This window comes from Peromyscus californicus, unplaced genomic scaffold, assembly GCF_007827085.1.
Source record: "Peromyscus californicus insignis strain IS unplaced genomic scaffold, ASM782708v3 Scaffold_6__1_contigs__length_162567912, whole genome shotgun sequence".
Classification (NCBI taxonomy): domain Eukaryota; kingdom Metazoa; phylum Chordata; class Mammalia; order Rodentia; family Cricetidae; genus Peromyscus; species Peromyscus californicus.
In genome coordinates, this window is record NW_026294584.1 from 19,691,246 (window position 1) to 19,708,075 (window position 16,830).

Below are 16,830 nucleotides of genomic sequence, written 5' to 3' on the forward strand. Positions count from 1 at the left end.
GGGTTCAAGTACTAGCACCCACACGGCAGTTCACAACAGTCTGCAACTCCAGTTCCAGGGGCGCTGACACCCTCACACAGACATACATGCAGGCAAAACCCCAATGTACATTAAATAAGTAAATAAATCTTTAAAAAATTAACAAAAAAAAAAAGAAAGAAAAAAGAAGAGCATAATCATTGGGACAGAAGTCGAGGAAAAGCAGAACCTTCGGGGACAGAGACAGCCAAATAAAGAAAATACTTCCTGATGAGAAAGGACAACTGAAAACAAAACCATTCTGTGGAGTCCTGCAAAACTGATGCTAAAAAGCCTGGTCACTGTGAAGTCACAGATTATGAATGCATTTTCTTTTCACATTGACTTTTCAGTAAAATATTTAACAAACAAAATGAGAAATATCAAGTACCAGTATAAAAGGGGGGAGGTGAGGAATGGAATTCAAAATCTAGGGTCTAACTGGCTGTGGTGACACATGCCTTTGATCCCTGTACATGCAGGTTGTTACCTGCAAGGAAATCAAGGACAGATTCCTTGTTTGAAAACAAACAAACAAAAAGAACAAAACCCGCAAAAACCTAGGTCATTAAAACAAACAACCTAACAAGCATGAAGTCAGAGACTTTAGACTCTAACGAAGAAACTACTGGACTGGCATTCAGTTTTAAACTATGTAAACTTAAGTGAACTAGCTTTATCTACTAAACGGCTAATCTCATGAGTGACTTCCCTTCTAAGCAGTTGATTTGTTCTATAACTGAAATGATGGATTTCTAAAGCTAGAGGAAAGACATGGTAGGCATTCCCAATAACTGCCATTTTAAACAAAATCCAAAAATGCTGACAATGTCCCATGGCCCAGCAGTCCTTTACAGCACTATCATCATTGGGTTTTAAAGGTAGCATGGCTGGTTATACACCTAGGCATCCCCTTTAGAATAAATGCCCCATGTACCCCAAATGGTTTATAGCAAATATAAACACAACACATATCCAAGACTCTATAAAAGAAAGTCTAGGCGGATGGGCTACACAATTTCATCATGTGATTCTCATAAACAATTATGAAGTCTAGAAGACTGACATAACATGAAAGAATATGAAATAGGAGTCCCATCTGCTTGCATGCACCAAGCAAGAGGGACCCAGCACTGGAAACCCCTACCTTTTTACCCCCGGCTAATCTATCTTAACAGGCAGAACATCTGAGTCACTGCTGGATGGTGAAGAAGCCCACCCTACAGATGCAGGAAGCAGATGACAAACTCTGCTGTACTTTGCAGCAGCATTTAGATTTTACCGTTTCACACTGCCAGACCCTGAGTAAAGAGCTTTCACGGACTGACTGTCTCACTCAATCCTCACAAACCCAAGTGAATCTATCAATGTGTTTGAAGATTACAGAGGCTTCATCTTTAGGCACAAGGTAGTAAATCCAGCAAGCAGACGCCCTGGAGCTTGTCACTTCTCTGTGGATGGGGTAGTGAGTCATCCACAAAGTAAGCCTGGGTTGAGAGACCAGATAGCAGCACTGGGTTGATTCCTTCCTCCATTCTAAGGCAGCGTCCCTCAGACTACGCTGTACGTAAGAATCACTGTTCAGGGTTCATACACAGAACCACACATGTTGTACTTTATGACTGATTCAAAGGATTTATTTGCATAACTCTAAGTCAGTGGGGTTTTGTTCTTATACCCTTGTTTTCAGAACTTGACTAGCCTAGCATAAGCTCTGCAGTCACTTTGTGTCCGTGTCTGGTAAACTAATGTATCGTTTCCATACTTCCCGGGTCCTCGATAGAGACAGCCTCGTTATCTTTCACAAGATATTTTTGAAAATCTGATTAGTGCCCCAATTGCCAAGGATTAAGTCACGACAAAACAGCTGCATACATCTCATACATGCTGCCTCATCTGAAGGGCAGCAAAGCTTTGAGTATTTTTTCTTTTTTTAATGTAAGAGGAAACCAAGTCTTTCTTTTAAAGTGTCTGTTTATAATATAGTGGTGAGTGTGTGTGAGCGGTGTGTATGTGTGTGAGTGGTGTGTGTGTGTGTGTGTGTGCGTGCGTGTGCGTGTGCGTGTGTGTGTGTGTGTGTGTGTGTGTGACAGATACCTGTACATGGGACTAAGCATGCTATGTTACACATAACTTTATACAATCAATCCTCTCCTTCTATCTTATTTGAGCTCCAGGGACAGAGCTCAGGTCATCGCACTTCATGGAAAAGCACCTTTACCATGGAGCTACCGCATTGATCCATGCATATTCATTTTTTAAAGTTCATATTAATTCATGTACTAATTGACTGACCTCAGAAAACTGAAACCTGATAAATGTAAATAAAAGGATAACAATTATGCTCTGCTCGCCAAGCAATGTTATTAACGGTGAGACAGGATACCATAGACAATGTGGTTGCTTAGACACTCAAGTCCCAAACACACCTTACAGAGAAATCTCAATAATATGGAAATAATTATTTGTTTTTAATTTTGTGCTCAACATCACGGAAGCACTTAACTAATTTCTTGTGTAAAATAAATCACTGTGATCTGTACGCTGACAAATGGAGACTACTCACTGAAAACAGAACACAAAACTAATGTTTGGTAGCTTTATTTTCATTAGAAAACCAAAGCATTTGATTTCCTGTGAGAAAAAAAATCTTTTAAAAACTATGACTCAGTTTAAAAAATACTTTTTAAGTACACAACTTTTCAAGATTAAATCCAACATGTAAAATAATGCCAGCCTGAATAGAGCAGTTATTGGACAAAGCGCAAAGGTTACACACTGCCTTCAGAAATCGTTACAGGAAGGGCTCCGTGATCATTTGTCGCCATTACACTTCCAGGGCTGCTTTGCTCTAACTAAAGCGCGCAAAGGTGAAGAGCGTCATGGATCCTGCCTTTACACAGCACCAAGTCAGTAACAGCTCACACAATCTGCTGGGCTATCGGTGTCTACAACACAGCCAACTCTTCAATGCTTCCCCCCAAAATAATCAGAGCCCAATGAATCTGAAGGTAGCTGGCATGCCCTCGGGTCCCCGAGAAACCATACAATACTTAAAGTTTGTCTTAAGATTTTCTGATTCATTTGGAGGCTTGTAACAGCATAATAAGTTTTCATCTGGCCGGAAGCAAGCAGTCTCTGAAGAGAGATTATTGCTCTTTCCCCAACCTGGGTAATTTGCAGACTAGGGGAGTTGGGGGTTGCTGTTTAACACAAGCAATTGAAGAGCTCTGAATAGTGACTGATTGCTGATGAGCTAATCAGAATGACAAGGGACAGAAATAATAAATAATAACTTGCTCAGACATCACTGTCCAAGTAAACAGCAGGATGTGCCAAATGAAATGTAATCTGATTAGCACACTCACCTTACCAGTGAACGATCAAGGCTTATGGAGCCTCTCTCGGGCCCCTGCTTCAGCTATCTGTTTCATCTCTAAGGAGACTTTGCTGAAGTTAACTGGGGAGCTCACATCCCTCAGTCTTCCCTTCTCCAACTCCCTTCAAGACCCTTTTCTTTCCCTTTTAAAAACATTTACTATCATTGTGTGTGTGTGTGTGTGTGTGTGTGTGTGTGTGTGTGTGTGTAATGTATGTGGGTACACATGCCACGGTGCATGTTTGGAGATCAAAGGAAAACCCTGTGGAGCCAAATCTCTCTTTTCCACTGTATGTGGGTTCCGGGGATTGAACTCAGATCCTCGGCTTTCATGTCTAGCAGCAAGCACCTTAACCCACTGAGCCATCTTGCCAGGTCCTCTTCCCTTCTCTTACGCCACTTTCTTACTACTTATAAAACTGCTTCCTAAATGGTTCCTATTGGTTTTTTTTCTTCCTTTGTACAAAAGGTCAACTGATTGCTGTTTCCTACCAGTGCAACGCTAGCTAGACCCTGAACGAAAGTGTTTACACAGATCAACTGACTGCATCCTTGCATTAACTACATGAAATAGGTAGTATCAGTTCCGTTTCACACTAAGGATAAGAAGTCTTAGGAAATGATGATACTTGCCACCAGTCACATGCTTCGGAAGTGGCGGGATTGGATTTTGAACCCGCTCTGCGGCTGACGGCAAAGTCACTGTTACCTACTTATCAACCCTACCTCAAGATAGTTTTAAGCAAGAACGCAATGTGTAAATGGCACGTTCTCATCTCAGATACCCTTATTATTGCTAGCACATCAACTACAGTTTATTTTGCTTCTGAGGGAAAAGAAAAAGCATTGCCCGATCCCTCCCTTAGAAATCGCAACAAGACGGTGCTTCGGCTGTGAGGGAGAAATTAAGCCGGTGTACGTTTGCATCAAAACAAAAACAAAACACAACACAATTCATCGGCAGAAGAAAGCCATCATGTTGGTAAGAATGAAGCGGGGAAGAGGCTTCCATGAGCCTGTCTCCTAAGCCGCTAACAGGTGCCAGAAAGGCAATTATTCCTAGGAGAAGGGTCTGCTGCAGCAGGACTTGAGAGCAAGAATTGTAAAAACAAAAACAAATGCCAGCAGAAGCTGTGCCGCTATTTAATATGATTCCAGGTGACTCGGATTTTTATCAGTTTGAAGCAAGATAAATTATGAGCCACTGAAGAGAAATAAACTGACTGCAGAAAGGAAGAGAGGCAGTGCTCAGGGTGAGAACTTCTGAAGGGAGACCGGCTGGACTCAAACGCTGGTTTTTTTCCTCCCACTGGTTATTCAGTGTTTCTGTGCCTCAGTTTCTTCCTCTGGTAGGGGTAGGTACAGAGCAGAACTCACATCACAGAGGCACTGTCAGCACTGAATGAGAGAATGCACATAAAACTTTTACAAGGAAAGCTAGCACAAAGTGATAAATCCACAAGTGATTTATTTTCAACTAATCTGAAGAAATATTTGGGCTTCTTTAAACTTTTTTTATATATATTTATACTTTTTGATCTTCAATGAAAAATTATCACTTCAGCTGGCATTATATAGCACTCTCATTTTTTTCTACAACCATGATGCATGAAATTTAATCATATTTCTATGATGGGCTAGGGAACATTCTAGAGGCACCTAGAAAAACAACCTAAAAGCCTAGTGACCTCAGCCTTGTCAAACTCTACCCCACTGCCTCCTGGTAACCAGGCATGTCCTCAGGCATGACCCTTAGTCAGGGAGTTCTGGCGACCGAGAGTCGCAGTTTACCGCTCTGAAGAAAGCAGATGCAATGTGAATTCCATTTACATCTTCCCTGAGATCTCCTGAACCCTTAGGTAATTTTTTCTGAGGAAAGAATGCAACCACAGGGGAAAACAGCCTGCCATGTGTACCCGGTTCAGTTTTGCAGTAATCACAATTCCAAGACTAGCTGAAAATTAAATTGTAAGATTTGAAAGAGTAGCTGAGACCAGAGGTCTCTAGCTAAGGTTTGCGTCCTTGCTCAAGTAACTTAGAAGAAAAGTTGTAGCTCTTTCTCTACTACACAGTACCATGCGCTGCGGAAAGGGAACACACTGGGACCTTTAACAAAAGACATGTAAAATACATGCAGCCGCTGTACGCATCATTGCTGTCTTACATCCTCATGTAAAAGGGGTAGGATTGTTTCTAAATGAAGATGGCTGGTGAAAAGCACAACACAAAACCGGGCTACTCGAAAGCCAGAGAACTAGTGCGATCTAGTGGAAAGGGATTAAAAAGCAGTGGTTTTGTGGGAGCCACTGGGGTACGGAAGTGAAGCTGCAGGAAAGATTTCTATTCCCAATCAAAAACACAACCATGCTACACCCTCTTCCCAATTAGGAAGCATCTAAAAGAGAAATAGTCTTATATCAAGTGTTTGCTTTAAATTGTCATTAATTGTCTATATTATAGGAGCCATGCTTTCTAACTACAATGCGTTCAAACAGTTTCGTCAGGAAGCTATATTTTCTAAAAGTGCCTTCTCACACCCCTACTGTCATCCTACCAAGGCCATTCACTGGCTACAGTATGTACTCTTAACTGTCTTTGCATCTTTCTATATTTTATTCATATGGAACATATATTTGTATACAGACATAAATACACCATGTTCTACCATACATGTGATTCCCTGTTTTTCTCTTAGAGCATACTCGCACCTGTTTACATGTTAAAATTGCATAGCTTTCCGTCTTGTGACTCAATCATAATTTATTTACTGTCACCGTGAATCCAACCGGACCAAACTTAGACCAAAGATCTCGCTTTTCCAATCAGACCCCCGTCAGGCAATTACAGAGACCATCGGGCAGATGACAGAAACGTAGCCATCATAACCTCCTGGCAAACAACCCCAAATTCAATCCGATACCCTCAGTCAAATGTTACCCTTCAAAATGTTCCGTCTCTCTTCATTTCACTACCCCTACATTAATTAGCCTGTAAGGTCACTATCTCCAACCTGGATTTAAACAGTGGCAATCTATTCAGACTCGCCTAACCTTCTCTTCACACAGCAGTTAGAGTACTCTTTTTGAAATGCAAATCTGGTCTTGTCCTGCTTAACCCCCCTCTGAGACTTCCCCTTGCTTTAACTACAAAGATGAACCTCTTTAAGGTGGTCTACTAGGTCCGGAAAGCCTGGCTCCTCGACCCTGCTGGCACTGGCCTCGCCTATCTCTTTCTTTGCACAGCACTCTGTATTTACCATGCTCTGGCTGCCCCAGGACCTCAGCAGAGCCCCGGTCTCCTTCGCACCTTTCCTGAGTCACATCCCTAGCATTCACTCCCTTTCACATCTGAATGTTTCCTGGGGGGAAAAATTCCACCCTTCTTCCAGGCCCGTCAAATCCTCTGCTAGTGTTTGCAGCATTTAGCTTAGTTCCAAAGAGTACAGTCTTGTGTGTAATTATTTGATTAATCTTCACAAAGATTAATCCTGAAGAAAAAAAAAAAAAAGCTTGATTCCTCTTTGTCAATTCAATAGTGTAAAAAGCTCTAGAGCCGGACCACCGATTTCTCAGAATCTGTCACAGTGTCTCAAAAACACCCAATGCACCCACCCCTAAAGAAAGTATAAAATAATTATTCATTCATTAACATTACCAAGGGTTTTTCTAGTTTTTCATCATTACTATCAACCATAATAAACACCCACGTCTGTATCTCTGAGCACTTTTACCAGTTTACATGTAGGCTAAACATTCATAAGGAAAATTGCTAGACCACAAAAATGAAATGTATAATTCAGACTCTGATAAGATATCTAACAGCCCTACTGCAGCGCCGGTCTTTGATTCGAATCAACTGTGTAACTACTGAAAATAAAAGATGTCAAAGGTGCTACATTGATTAACTGTTGCATGGGAGAGAAAAGCGGTATCATTTTACTGCCTAGTGAGAAACACGGATTTGTTAAAGGAAGAAAACCAAAATCTTAGAGTTAATGTTTCCTTTGCTTTTGCATTCAAAGGTAAAACAGAAGCTATATTTCTTTGCATACCGCTGAAAAAAGTGGGGGGGGGGGGACTGAAACACCCTGCTATAACTGCTTTAGGAAAATTAACTGTGATCTCTTTCAAATTCAGAGTGAACCCCTATCTCCATTATAATCCAAGTGGTGACCAGATGATGAGGGAAAAGGCAAAGAATGGGAAGGAATTTACACCAAAGCTGCCTGTCTCCCAAACAGGTTTGAAACCAGCCCTTTCTTTTATCTGAAAAGAAAGTCTGTCCTTCCATGTCACAACAGATGCTGTGGGGATGCCCTTGGTACAGGCTGCCAAGGATCTACTCTAAATATCTATTAGCCTAAGGTAATTAGGTAGAAAGTGAGCCATGTGAAAGATGATTTTTAAATAATGAAATACATTTAAACCACTGACATAAATTACATTAATATTCCTAAGTGAAGATTAAAACAAAACAAAACAAAACACCTCACCAGAAAGACCTAAGAAGAGAATGGTATAGCCTTCACTAGCACAGTAGTGCTTCTGAGAGTGTAACAATACTCACACCAGCAACAAATGTTCGGAAGCAACCTAGCCATTTCCCAGGATAACTAAGCTTTAAAGCTTAAACACTGGGATTATTACTTTGCAGTTCAGGGACATGGGCAAGCACTGCACTCAAGGAATTGCAAGTAGCCGCCCGCGGATCAGGGAAGCTTTGACATGCCAGAACCTCACTTTTGAGAGTTTCTCTCCCGGAAACAGGAGCTGAGCCAGAGAATGCCTGTGGCGTCCCCAGCAACTGGGAAGGCGGCCACCGCAAGCGGCTGTGTGTGTTATTACAACCTCACGGAAGTGTAGGGCAGTGTTACAAAATGAGTGAAAAAGAGAAGGACGCTGTTTGACAGTAAAAACCCACTTCATGCAATGAGGATGAGAGCGGTTCCACGGCCGCCTCCTAACCACTGGCGTGGAGAAGGAAGTCCCGGGCCTGAGGCAGGAGGGGAGGCAGGAGGGAGAGGCGATTAGCAAGGGAAACAGAACTGCCTCCCTTTCCTTCACTTCTCGCACAGAGCCGGCCATAGTTTGCAAGGTTCCAAGTATTTAATTCAGATTCTATGAAGTCAGAAAAGGCTGCTCAAAAAAAGAGGTCCCGGATGGGAGTCCTCTAACCTCCTGAATTCATTTTGAACAATCACGTCTTCCAAGTGAGATATGGCTATCAGAATAAACAATCAACGGGCAGATGCACAGAAAAATCTGCCCCAAGGCATGTTTGACTCAGCAAGAATGCACTCCCGAGGCAGTCAGGAACCACGCTCATCCTGATAAGTGGTTCAAAAGGCACAGGCTGGAAGCTACTTTTGATAGTTATGATTTTACCGTATTACTGAAGAAAAAAAAACCCAACTTTATTATAAAGTGATACCACAGGGGGAAAGAGGGGTTACTGTAGAAGAGCTCTGTCCCACATTCCTCTGAGGAAGAGGAAGGCAGGCACCAAGCCATCTGGGGGCAATGGCCAGTATCTTGCCTGCTAGGTAACCCTGGAGTCCCAAGCATCCACCACCAAGCAGAAGTCTGCTTGAACCAAGCAAGCCGCCCCGGGAGCCAGGGCAGAAAGAAAAGAAAGTGACTTGGGAAGGTAGCTAAGACAAGGGCACTTGGCGGAGGGAGAAACAGCCTTGGCTTTTCTCACACTTCTCAAGTTTGCCATGCAGAGGAGAGAAGCATGAAATTGCAACTATCAGAGGAGAAAAAGGTTCCCATGACAAGTTTGTATGGTGGCTACACCAACATGGTCCAGTGGTCTTCAAACTCCCCACCGCAAAAAAGGTGAATGTTTCTGATGCTGTAAAGGAATAGTGGAGTTGATTTCTCTGTCCGGCCGCACTGTTAGGAAGGTCTTGAGCTGACTCTAGCTGCACTTTCATTCATTGATGCTGGTTCTGCTCTCTGAAGCAAACAGAAGGGAGTTTATTTCTACTTTTCCTCTACTCCAACTAAACATTTCCAGACCCCTTGAGGATACCCTCTAGGACAGAGCTGCCAGATCCTCACCAACCCCACAGACGGTTCTGCAAGTTGTCTAATGTGTCAACATCTCTCTTCAAACTGACAGCCAGAAATGAACACAATACTCCAGATGTGCTTGATTAGAGCAGGGTCCTATTAATTTTTATGATGTACGGACATTAGAGTTAATCCCACAGTCTAACTTGGATTTTTATTTCTATAAGTCACATCATGCCGTGGCTTCATCCTGATCTTCCCGCTTCTCGCCACGCCAGTGAATTAAGGTGCACTGGGTGCTGCATGTTATGCCTGCAGCACAGCCCCGAACTCAACTTAAATGGTATTTAACTCTAAATTCTGTTATCTATTTGCAACAGCTATCCCTTTTCCAGCCATCCATGAATTGTAAAGCAGGCCTTCTAGATCTCTGTCAAAATCATTTGTGCCAATGTTAAACCAGTGCAGATCCAGGGCAAGGGTTTGTGACCCTACCTGGGTTCCTCTCTTCTTCAGACCCAGTCACCTATACACATCTGGCCGGCGCTGGTCCCAGATAAGTCTCCGGCTCACATACCAATCCTGCTAATTAATCTGAACACCATCTCTCACATCAGCCTACAGCCTGCAAACTGCTTCCCTGAAAGCAAGATTCATTTATCTTTCAAAATAAAGTGTAAAGAATCCAACAGCTTTAAAGTACAAGTCTGTGAAAAAACGCATACATACCAAGTAAAACCCAGGAAGGAAAGAATACCAGTGAAAACGTTTATGACAGGCTGTGGAGATTGTTTGGGGTTTATTGTTATTATTGCTTAATTCATTGCTGTCTTTACTACAGTTACATGTCTTTTAAAGAAAATTAACAATGAAAATCATGTACAGAGAATTTGGCTTGGAAGCAGTCCATGTGAAATGGCTTTAGACCATTGAGAATCTCTTTCCAACCGGAAAACTCTAAGCAGAAAAACAGTCTCTGATAGGACTTGTTGATCCCTAAAAATATCAGCCTAGCTTCCTCGCTTGCTTGCTTTCTCCCCCGTCTTCTTTCCTCTTCAATATTCCATTGCTACAATCTGATAATAAGGAAAGAGCAGACTAGAAAACTGAATACTGAAGTTCAGAAAAAAGTCTGGATGAGATGCGCACGTGTGTGTATGTGTGTGTGTGTGTATGTGTGTGTGTGTGTATGTGTGTGTGTGTGTGCCCATCCATCCCTCTGCCTGCCTGCCTGTTAGAAAAGTTAAGAAATATGGGAAAACAGTAAAGAGACTAAAACAGAGCAAAGTGTAAAGATTCTTTCCAGCCCAAGAGCCCGAACAGACAAACCCGTATCATCTGATTACCTAGGGTCCTGTTCCACGCTGAGACTAGGAAATAAGATAAATAAATGGAATATACATTTAGGTGTTTAGAACAGAGACTGTGGAGGGGTAAGCTTAAAGAAAAAGGATCGGGTAGGGTATGAGCCTATGGACAATTAGTTTGGAAAAAAAAGAAAAGCAACAATAATTGTGGAATAATAGTAGAGAAAAACAGGATGTGTAAATACTGCACTTAGATCCACAAACAATCTTAGTATTTGACTTGAAACATTGTCCACAAGCCAGGATTTCTTCCCTGTTTCAACCTTGTCTTTAGGGGGTGATTTCCATCAATGAATACTAGTGTGAAAAGCCGGACATATGCAATCTTTCTCTCTCAGCTTATATCTAGCCCGTTTTTATGGTGCTGTTCATTGCCGTTTGCAGAGTCTGTGAGACAAGTGAAAATTCCATTTGGCTTAGAAATATAATTTTCTCCCCAACTAGAAAATATGCTACATACAAAGGTAAACCAATAGCTGCTAGATTTATGGTAATAACAATAAAATGAGCAATTCAAACCCTAGTCACTCTTTAGACAAATGAAAATTTCATCTTGTTTAAAAATAATTTTCTCCTACTATCCTAGAAGCTAAGCCAAGTACAGGCAGCAAATCTGCAAGTTCGCATCCATATCAAATTCTCATTAAAAAGGATAAAATGTCCAAATAGGAATTCTACTATTTGACTTGTGAAAATTCTACCTTTGCTTTGAAATAGAAATTCCTCACTCCTCTAGAACTTACCCTAAATATAAGATATAAATCAACAGCTTCACAGATATATGGCAAACTGCCATAAAATAGGTAAAATGTACAAACAGAAGACATATTATGTGCGATGTCAAAATCCTACGTGGTGCTAAAGGACTTTACCCACCCCGCTGAAAACTAAACACGGTGGTAAAGCAAGAGATTGATAGCTCCATAGCAAACTCTTACAAAAATGGATCAACTGTTCAGATACAAAGGACAGCCAGTACCTAGTGAAGTAAATAATGCATAGTAACACGGCACGCGCTTCACACTGACCCTTGCGACAAGCTGGCACGAGATAACCCACACGGGGAAAAAACATCTTAGAAAATCTAAAATGTACCTGAATAGTACGTATCAAGAGTGTTTATGAGTCTTACCTATCAGAATTAGGACAGACTGGTTTTTCAAGTTTGTTTTGGTAACAACAAAAAAAAAATCTAAAGTATCTATTTTTTTTGTGTCTGTTCAGTTAAATATTGTTTTGTTCTTTCAGATAGCAAGAAAGTTTTACCTAAACATCTGTTATTGCTTTTTCCCTGGGAAAATTAGGATTTGAAGCAAAGTGAAATTTTTTTCATATGTAAAACATAAAAAACCTCAAGGATATTGAACAGAATTACAGCTACATGTGAGAATCCTGAGGTCGGGGAGTCTCTGCTTGGCTTGTTGGTTTGAAGAGCTCGGGTGTTATGGCTGTTCATATGCATCAATCAGAAAATATTAATTTAATATTACTTCTTTTAAAGAAAACTGTAAAATTAATGTTACTTGATGCTCAAAACTTACTTGCTTGGAAAGAAAACATGGAGAAAATTAATTTGATCCAATATTTAATTTTGAGAAAAAAATATACTCAACCCTATAGAAAAAAAAATATTCTTTAGATACGTCTGTAAGCACAGAGGTAGTTTGCCGCACCACAGCCAGGCGACGGTGTCACAGGTGATCTTGATTGCCTTTATTGAGGCTCTCTCTGGAATTTGGACAATGAGCAGACTTACTATTATTACAAAAATACAAAGCCTTTTTTACGTTTTAAGCCAAAAACACCGGGTTCAAATTTTGAAATGAAAAATCAAATTAGTTCAAGCCTTGAAAGACTTAGGTGATTTTTTTAACTTGAATTTTCCTTATTTTTTTTTTTTTTACCTATGCTTGCTATAAATCTCACTTTTTAAAAAGCAGTGTTATCAGTGAACAGCTAGGTGAATTAACTTTGGATGAGAAACAATCGCTAAGAATCTGACAGTTCCGCCGTCAACAGAACAGCGACTGTTAAATAAACATTTTTTTTTTAAATCCTGGAATTAGACTGTCTTGCAGAAGAGGATAAACATTTTTAAATTCAAAAAAACATGATTGTGTTCACCTAACTTCCTAAAAAAAATACCTTTCCCTGCTGGAAATCCGCACTAATTCATTTCTGTTTCTGGGGGTCAACTAATTCATTTCTAATAAGTAGGTTCCCAGTAAATGAATGAATTTTTGCTTAATGCTAAAAACACTAATGCTTTGTATCGCGCAAGGTCCCTTCCATCTTGTGGTACACAATGGGTCAGAGTCTCGCTTTTTCCTTTAAGGAAAAAAGCTGTAGGACTCTTCCTGAAATACGCTGAGTTTTAGTCTTGAAAGACAAATACGTTTCATCTGTGGTGAATAAATCCGACTCAGTTGTAGACAACTGGATTTTTCTTTTAACTTTAACTTTGGACAAAGATTAGCAACAGATTGTCCAATGTCTCCGCGCCTAACATTTTGCGCAGCTTAGGTGGGAATCCACATTAAGGTTTTATTTCGCCTCCTTTCTCTTCAGTATTTGAGTGTTTTCTCCCTTTGTGAATTTCCCTACGTTAAAAAAGAAATCACAGGTTTATATGTACCAAGTCAAGCAAATGTTTGGAGCTGAGTCTCAGCAACCTGTTTCAAAGGTTTAAGCGTGCAGTTACCGCACCCCAAAACATTCATTCACGCGCACGATTTAGAAAAATGTAACGACGCGGGGAGAAAGCCGAGGTCTCCCTGTAAACCCTAATCACCACCGAAAGTCCGTAGCTGAAACCGCCAAAGCCCGCCAAGAACGCGGGAAGCATCCCCAGCTGTTTTCAATTGTTCCTGCTTTCCCCCGCAGATTGCATTTAGTAGGGCAATGGGTGCTGTTTGCAGCCTCTCTGGCCCCCAGCCATGGCTGACCCTGGCCCGAACACCGTTTGGCTCCCAGCATTTCACGATTCTACTTCCCTGTTTGGTAAAACCTAAGAAAAACCAGGTTTGCGCCCCCGGGAAATATGCTTAAAAAGAAGGGGGGATTCAGTCTTTTAAATGTCATATTTTGGTGGTCTCTCTCTCTCAATCGGATTCCCGAAAGGGAGAAAAGATTTGTACATCTTTGTGTGAGAGAGAAAGCAGCTGGTCAGCCATGTCCTCTGGCTCGCATCTAGGCCAAGGAGTCTCAATTGTGGGGTAAAGCCCCCCACCCCAAGGGGCGATGACCCCCAGATCTCTGCTTCAGGGATCAGAAGATGTCCTCCACCAGGGTGGGGGCAGGGAGGGGTGCCCGCAGTGGAAACTGGAGATGAATTCCTGCCCTGCAGGACAGGGAGGGGCCGTGGGGGTGCAGAAAGAAAGAAAAGGCCAGAGGTCAGGCCTGGGGAGGGACCCATGGTGCCAGGAGGTGGGCTTCGGGGCGCCCCGAAAGAGGGGTGCTGTGGGGGCATCGTGTAGAGAGAGGGGCTTGCACCCTTTGGGCACGCCCTGGTACCCCGGAACCCGAGTGGGGGAGGGGGGGAGGCGGCCTGTGGGCCCCCGGACCTCCAGTGTCGCGCGCAGACCACTAACCTGTCAGTAAGAACGTGCCAGGGGTCGCGGGGCTCATCTTGCGTGTCCCCCGACCCTTTCCCGTCCAAGCACAGGGGTCTCCCAGCTCCCACCACCAGAATAATAGCATTCTCGGCCTGCCTAGGCCGGCTTCTCCCCTCCCCTCCCTTTCTTCTTTCCTCCCAGCTTGGCCAGTGCAGCATTGGTTTCCTGCACCCCCCACCCGGGCCCATGCTCCCCCTAGCGGCGGGCCAACGCAGCGCGGGCTGCCCCCCCCACCCCATCCCCCCAGGCGCCCGCCCACGCACCCCCTCCGCCCCCGCAAGCCCGCGGAGCACGCTGGGATTTGGCGCCCCCCTCTTCGGAACAGACTATATAAGGCGAGCGGTCCGGGCTCTCGGCACACGCGTTTCCAACTTCAGTTGGTGTGTGTCGAAGAAGAAGGAGAAGAATCCCGACTCCGACCCGAGGAAGCCAGCCACCGGAGAAGGTCCACCGAGCGTCGCCGAGGTCCGCTGCGCGGTCCGCGGTCCGGAGCTTCTCCGGACCGCGGTCACCAGTGGACCTTCGCCCAGCCAGGTGTGAGACCCCGTCGCCCTTCCTGTCTTCGCAGAGGAGTCCTCGCGTGGTGAGTATGCGGTGAGGATTTTTTTTTTTAAACGATCACACGCACATCCCCGTTTATTCGGGAGCTGCGGGAGATGAAGTAGCGCCCCGGAATATCTCCTCGCAAATCTTTTTTTTTTTTTCACGCCTTCAGTGGCCGGATCCCGAGACGCGAGCGTGGAAAGCAAGTCTTTCACGGCTTCGCTTTGCACGACTCGCGTCCCGAAATGGTCAGTAGACGCATGAGCTGCGGACAGCGATGAGCTGCAGACGCACATGAGCTACGGACCGAACTGCGATGTGCTCCTCAGACGCGCTGCAAAGTGACGGCTCTGCAACTCTTGGGCGCTTCAATGCGCTGCAAACGGAGAAGCGCTTCAGTTGCGCTGCTGGGAACGGGCGCTTCATGCGCTGCGAAATACTTAACTAATGGGCGCTTCATGCGCTACGAAATACTAATAGGCGCTTCATGCGCTACCAACTGATGGGGCGCTTCATGCGCTTCGATATACTAATTCGCGCTTAATGCGCTTCACTGTACTAAGAGACGCTTCATGCGCCTTGCTGTACTAATGGGCGCTTAATGCGCTTCGCTGTACTAATGGGCGCTTCATGCGCCTCTCATACTAATGGGCGCTTCATGCGCTTCTGTGTACGAACGCGGCTTCATGCGCGGCAAACGCGGCCGAAATACGGCGATCCGCGGCGATCCGCGAACTGAACCGTGCTTCACGCACTAAATTCTGAGTGCAGGAGAGTAACCAAAGGCAAAAGTGCAAGAAAGATGGATTTAGAAATGCGCTACAAACTGCCGCAGAGCCAAAAAAGCCAGACTCTTGAGCTCCAGAAAAAGTGGCTTTGGAAGGACGAGAAAGTACAACTCTCTCCTTGGAGGGTGGGGGGACAAAACCCTTGCGCCTTTTGGAACGGCTCCATTCCGTTTTCCCGTAGGACGGCTAGCTGCATGATGGTGGTATTAGACAAAATGGAGCCCTGGGCGGCAAAAATTAGTGTTGACGCCATTCCTGCTCTGGCAGTTGAGTGGAGGGGGGGTGGATTTTGAAGATGGCAGAACGGGCTGCCTTGTCTAGTGGTGATTGATTGACGTGACGGTGCAATTGACTTGGTGGCGCAGATTGGTGCCCAGCAACAGTTTGTGGAAACTGTCTGATTTGCGGGGTGGGTACGAGGCCGAGGGGAGGGGGTGGCTTGCTCTTGCTGCATGGAAGGAATCTGGTTGTTGGAAGCTGGTGGGAGGGGTCTGGGGAGGTGGGGGGGAGGCGGGGGGAGGAGTGCAGACACTCTGCAGCCCTGTAACAGCCAGTCTCAGACCTGCCCCTCCCATCTAGCCTGCAGAGGCCTAGCGCCTCGCCCGCGCCTCGCCCGCGCCTCGCGTGGCGCGCGCCTTTCCAGAACATGCTTCCACAGGTCCAACCTCCCAAGTGCTGACGCCTTAGAGCCAGCCTACTTAGCCCCGCCCAAGGCCCGCCTCCTCTGAGGTGGGCTGCCCAGCCCCGCCCCAGGCCCGCCTCCTCTGACGTGGCCTGCCCAGCCCCGCCCAAGACCCCGCCCAAGGCCCGCCTCCTCTGAGGTGGCCTGCCCCGCCCCGCCCCAGGCCCGCCTCCTCTGACGTAGCCTCCCCAGCCCCGCCCAAGGCCCCGCCCAAGGCCCGCCTCCTCTGAGGTGGCCTGCCCAGCCCCGCCCAAGGCCCGCCTCCTCTGCTGTGGCCTGCCCAGCCCTGTCCAAGGCCCACCTCCTCTGACGTAGCCTTCCCAACCCCGCCCAAGACCCCCCCCAAGGCCCGCCTCCTCTGAGGTGGCCTGCCCAGGCCCCGCCCCAGGCCCGCCTCTCAATGTTCAGCTCCTCCCAGAGCTTCT

General features: G+C 44.8%; 1 protein-coding gene across 6 annotated transcripts in view; it reads right to left on the reverse strand.

Annotated features, from left to right (window-relative positions):
* The window catches only part of Sgce (sarcoglycan epsilon), a 71,269-nt gene extending 56,745 nt beyond the window's left edge, over positions 1-14,524 (reverse strand). For 2 of the 6 annotated variants that reach the window (XM_052719202.1, XM_052719199.1), the window contains exon 1: positions 14,369-14,524. In XM_052719202.1, the coding sequence (XP_052575162.1) occupies positions 14,369-14,477 (109 nt within the window). In that variant the 5' untranslated portion in view covers positions 14,478-14,524. The remainder of the gene's footprint in view (positions 1-14,368) is intronic. The other 4 variants (XM_052719200.1, XM_052719203.1, XM_052719204.1 and 1 more) reach the window with 4 other exon arrangements.
* Positions 14,525-16,830: the final 2,306 nt, after the last annotated feature.